Genomic DNA, 5,460 nt, shown 5'->3' with positions numbered 1-5,460 from the left:
GGGCCTCCCCCTTCAGTTCTCATTTCTCCCTTGGGACTTGGGTGCCCCCCAGCAGAAGGCGGTGCAGGCCATGGGGCCGCGGGCTGCGGCAGGGCAGGTGAATGCCCAGCAGCTGCAGGAGCTGTGGAGCAGGACGGAGAGGGCAGAACGGAGGCTGCTGGCATGCGAGAACCTGGTCGGGGAGCTGGGCAGCAACCTGGCCACCCTGGGCAGCCTCCTGCAGGACTATGGGCAACTCCAGCAGCGGCTCAACAATGTGGAGAACCTCCTCAAGAACAGGAACTTCTGGATCCTGCGGCTGCCCCCCAGCTCCCGGGGTGAGATCCCCCACGGAACGGCATCCCGCCCTGGAAGCACTCGCATCTGGGAGTCCTGGACTCAGGGTGCAGCAGCCCTGATGTGGCTGGGCACACTGAGCTCCAGCAGCCAAAGCCAAGCCAACCACACGCAGGTTTCCAGTGTGGTTGTGTGTTTCCAGTTATTTAACCGCATTGGAAGTCACTGAGTGTGTGATCCTTATGATTCCAGGTGCCAGTGACGTTTGATGATATCTCAGTGTACTTCAATGAGCAGGAGTGGGAGCGACTGGACTGCTGGCAGAAGGATCTGTACAGGGCTGTGATGAGGGGCAACTACGAGACACTGATCTCCCTGGGTAAGGCACACAGGGTGTGCTGGATGCTGCCTGCCACAGTTTGTAGGGAGCAGAAACTGCCTGTTTTCCCTCCCTTCTGCTTATCAAGAATTGACAGAGTCCAGAGTCTTGGGTGGCATGGTCTAGTGGGAGGCATTTCTGCCCATGGCAGGGGGTTGGAAATGGATGATTTTAAGGTCCTTTCCAACCCAAACCATTCTATGATTCTATAAGGAAATGTCTGTAGGAAATAAAATAATAGTAGCAATAGTAACACAAACAATATCTATCGTAAAAAAATATCTATGTGGGATGATGTTTCCAGTGGAAACACAATGCAAATGGGTTTCCAGGGTCAGGGAACCATCGTGAGCTTCCAGCACTGTGCAGGAATTACTTGGGTGAAGTCTGATAATTGTACCTTGACCTAGTTCTTGTGTTCAGTGTGTTTAGCCCCTCTATAAAGTGGCAGGGAAGTTTCCATTTGCCTTCGTGAAGAACCAGCCTAATGGTGCTCAGTCCTTCTAAGGACACCCAGCATGTTCTTGGATGACTTCAGCTGAGTTTTCTGTCCTGACACCAGCTCAAGAATTGCTCTTCAAGTCACTGTTAGAGTTGGAATGGGAGGAAAATGTTCAAGACAAAGCATTTCCCTCTCCGTGGAGATTTTAGTTCACATTTTGTTACTTAAGAGCTTCTTTGTAGCTGAGCTCCAGCCGTGCTCGTGGGTGAGTCCTGCCACAGGGCAATAACACAGCACCTCCTTTCTGCATCGTATGGGCTTAGGGAGAGAAGGATTGCCTGGAAATGGTTGGGAGCTTGACGGAATAAAGGAGCAGGCAGTTCCCAACAAAACATGCTGTCCTCTGCCCCCTGAGCAGACTATGCCGTGTCCAAGCCTGACATTCTCTGCCGGATTGAGAGGGGTGAAGAGCTCTGCACCAAAGATGGCCAGGAGTCCCCACAAACATGTATCAGAGAGGATCAAGAGCAGGAGCCCCCACAGGCACCAGAGGAAGACCACGTGGAAGAGGCTTTGGAAGAAGATGAAGTTCCCATGGAAGCTAACAGAGGTGAGGTGGTGCCAGGGAGACATGGCACTTCCTGTCTGGGCTTTATCAGGAATGTTTATGCTCAGTCAGATGAATCCCATGAGAAAACCAGACAAGGCCTGTTGGGAGGGGCTGGGATGGAGCCTGGAGTGGAGGGACCTCGCTCTTACAGACCTTTCCAGTCCTGTTGCCGTGCAGTTTGGAAATCCTTCACCTGATCTCATGCATGAATCCTGGGCTTCCAAAAATGCTCCTGCTTGCCTCAGTGAGGGAGGAGACACAGTTGGAATGGAGGAACTTAGGAACCTCCAGTGGGAGGAGGAGGCTGGAGCAGCCCTGCTAGTGCTGGGGGGAGCAGAAGGGAGGAGAGCCTGGGGGCATGGCATGGGAGAGGTAGAAAATCAATTGTTTAGTGCAAAGGCTGGAAAGGGACGGGCAGACGCTGGCAGAGCCAGAAGAAGAGGAGACGTGCGGGCAGAGCTGTGATGGAGAGCTCGTTCCTGCAGGACTGACGAGTTGGGGGTGAAAGAAGACCCAGGAGAGACCAGGTGAGTGCTGGTGGGCATAAAGGGCAGGCTCCATCCTTTGGGGAGCACTACCAGAAACAGTACAAGCCCCAAGTGTGTCTTTGGGGACTGGTTTCTCAAGTGCTCGCAGGAAGAGAGAAAAAAGATGTTGCCTTGAGAGGCGCTGTTCCTCTCCTTGGAGATTTCCACTTTCTGCTATTGAAGATCTTCTCAGTAACTCAGTTCAGTCACCTGCACTTCCTGCCAGCTCCAGGGGTAGGGAGAGAAGCATCACTTCTGGGGTTGGACAGGATAAAAGTGCAGCCAGTTCCTAATAAAACACAGTGTCCTTTGCCCCCTGAGCAGAGCACACCGGGTCCAAGCCTGATGTCCCCCCCCGGACTGAGAGGAATGAGGAGCTCCATGCCAAAGATGGCCAGAAGCTCCCACGGAGACGTGCCAGGGAGGGTGATGAGCCCCCACAGACACGCAGTAGAGCTAGGCAGAAGGCTCCTCAGACAGGCATCATGGATGGTCAGAAGCCCCTGCAGAGACCAGAAGAGGTGAAGCAGGGGAAAAAGGCTTTGAGAAAAGATAAAGACCCCATGGAAGGTAACAGAGGTGAGTTTGGTGGGTGCCGGGGGGATGTACTTCCCTGGGCTGCTCCTGTCCCAGCTTTCAGGAGGGCTCCCAGCAGGTCTATTGGAGAGGGCACAGCAGGTCACTGTGGTTCAGAGGAGCATCAGCAGGGAAAAGGAGAAGCCTTGGGGTGTGTTGTCAAGGTGCTGCCATAGAAAACAGAAAGGGTTCAAGGGCCTGAACCCAAGGGAATGTGGGAATGCTGCCCATGGAGTTGATGGGGGAGGGTTTAAGAGGGATAAGGCTGCTCTGCAGAGGTGACAGCACATGGCACCTCGGTGTCTCTTCTCCCAGCACTCTCTCTGCTTGTGTGTGGCTTCACTCCAGTTCCTTCTAACACCTCACGTGCTTTCCATAGAACCACAGAATTGTTTGGATTGGAAAAGTCCTTTATGATCATTGAGTCCAACTGTTAACCCAGCACTGCCAAGTCTACCACAGACCCATGTCCCTAAGGCACCATGTTTACAAGTCTTGTAAATACCACCAGAGATGGTGACGCCACCACATCCTTGGGCAGCCTGTGCCAGTGTTTGACAACCCTTTGATGAAGAAAATGTTCCTATTATCCGACCTAAACTCCCCTGCCACAACATGTCATGGCTTCTTGAGCTGCAGCTTTCTCTGACTCTTCTCCATGCTCCCAACACAGTATCCCACTAAGTAGAAAGATGGGAGCTCTCCAAGGGTTTTTACGATTGCTTTTCTCTGCCAACAGAACTCCCCATCCTGGTGATGAACGTCATGTCCCTGAGTGCACAAAAAGCACAGCTGCGGAGTGAGAATCGGCCAGAGCCAGAGACGGAAGAGAACCCGGCTGAGCCCAGCACTAGTGAGCAACGCTAGGCTGGGGAGACACAGGGTGCCACGGGCAGGAAGCAGCTCCCAGCTCACTAATATGCTGGAAAGGGGGTGGGAGAAGAAAGTTTCAAGCCTCCCTTTGATCACTGAGCAAGGCAGGGGACTGGTGTTGGCCATTTCAGCTCCATCTGTGTGGAAAGAGCTACGGGCTGGTTGTGGTTCCTTTTATCAGAAACTGAGGGAGAGCTGGCAGTGGTAGCATGCTTCCTTCCTCCAGCTCTGCTGTGTTGTCGTAGAGCGGCCTTGAGCTTCCCGTGGCATGGCCCTGTTCTCCATGGTGGGAGCAGGGGGTGCAGGAAGCAGGGTGGCTGTCTGCAGACACCCTCTGTTCTGGTCCTGAAGCTTTGCTAAGCTAATACACAGAGCACTTCCCTCATCAGGGGCTCAGAGCCTGTTCCTGGCACCGGTACTGGGCATAGCTTACACCAGCTCAATGGCCAGGCTGCAGGGGAGGTGGGCACTTTGCCACAGTGCTCACAAGGAGGGCTCGTTTGGTCACAGCATTTGGGGTTTGCTGACAGTCCCAAGCTTGACAGAAGTGAAGAGCTTATAGTACTGCAGGCTGTTACTCTTCCATGACCTTTTTTCCTGCTACATCTTGTGGCTGTCACTGGTGTGGTGGTTTTGGAGGCAGATCCCTCTGTGCCCCCAGCTGTGCTGGTGTGGCAGCAGACTACAGCCTGGTTCTTCCTGGGACCCCCCAAAACCACACTGAGTGGCTCAGGACATTGTGGTGGCACCACTTGTGCCTTTCCAAACTCTGTTCTCACATTTGGTGGTAGCTCCGAGATACGTAAAAACCTGCTCAGTGCTTTGAGACTTGACCTGGGTTTGTCTGGGGAGTGTGAATCACCAAAGCCTGTATTCTGTTTCAGAGGAAAGTTTATTAATGGAAAAGGAACCGCCATGTCACAAGGCTTCTCCTAAAAAGGTCAAGGTGAAGGAAGAGGAGCCCAAGGTGTTACAAGAGGTTTCTGCAGCCTCTTCTAGCACAGATTTCCCCAAGTGCCCCAAAAGTGAGCAGTGCAAGGCCAGGAGCAAGAAGAAGCCAAGCCGGTGCTCGAGCAGCAGCCTGCTGATGGGCAACTGTCGGCGCGGCTATGTGCGTGAGTGGTCGCACCCCTGCACCGAGTGCGGGAAGCGCTTCCGCCTGAAGATCAACCTCATCATCCACCAGCGGAGCCATGCCAAAGAGGGGCCCTATGAGTGCGCCATATGCGAGATCAGCTTTGCGGACAAACGCCACCTCGACCTTCATCAGAGCATCCACATAAAAGACAGGGCCTTTGGTGCCAAGGTCTGGGGGAATGTCCACCCCGAGCTGAGGATCCGGCCCAGGGGGAAGTTCTGTGGGGCTCTCTGTGGAGATGTCCGCAGCCTGGGCAGCAGGACCTACACAGGGGGGCGGCCCTGGCTGGCCCAGCCCAAGGAGGAGGTGGACAGCCCGAGCCTGTCCAGCACGTGTTTCTCCCGCCAGCAGAGCCCTAAATCTCTGAGGAAGCCTGTAATGAAATGCACCCTTTGCAAAAAGATCTTCTCTTGTACGTATAACCTCCATCGGCACGTGCGGACCCACACGCAGGAGAGGCCGTACTGCTGCCCCACCTGCAAGAAATGCTTCACCCGCAAAACCCACCTCTCGCGCCACCAGAAGATACACGAGCGCCAGAAGGCCGTGGTTGTGCTCCAGCAGAGCGTGCCAGTATCCCAGCAGCCCCAGCCACAGGAAGCCCCTGAGGTGCCCACAGGCAGGACGGGTCCTCACTCA

At 54.3% G+C, this 5,460-nt stretch overlaps 1 protein-coding gene across 1 annotated transcript; it reads left to right on the top strand.

Moving 5' to 3' along the window:
• Positions 1-621: 621 nt before the first annotated feature.
• Positions 622-5,394, top strand: LOC104402859 (zinc finger protein 777-like; the record flags this gene model as incomplete). The annotated part of the gene is made up of 5 exons (XM_010010844.1): positions 622-655; positions 1,516-1,707; positions 2,559-2,813; positions 3,550-3,663; positions 4,568-5,394. Coding segments are annotated over exons 1-5 (1,422 nt in total), but the record flags the coding sequence as incomplete, so codon positions are not given.
• Between the last annotated feature and the right edge of the window lie 66 nt (positions 5,395-5,460).

The sequence above is a fragment of the Nestor notabilis genome, unplaced genomic scaffold (genome assembly GCF_000696875.1).
Source record: "Nestor notabilis isolate BGI_N333 unplaced genomic scaffold, ASM69687v1 scaffold17723, whole genome shotgun sequence".
In the NCBI taxonomy this organism is placed as follows: Eukaryota; Metazoa; Chordata; class Aves; order Psittaciformes; family Psittacidae; genus Nestor; species Nestor notabilis.
This window is presented reverse-complemented; position numbering and strand designations above follow the sequence as displayed.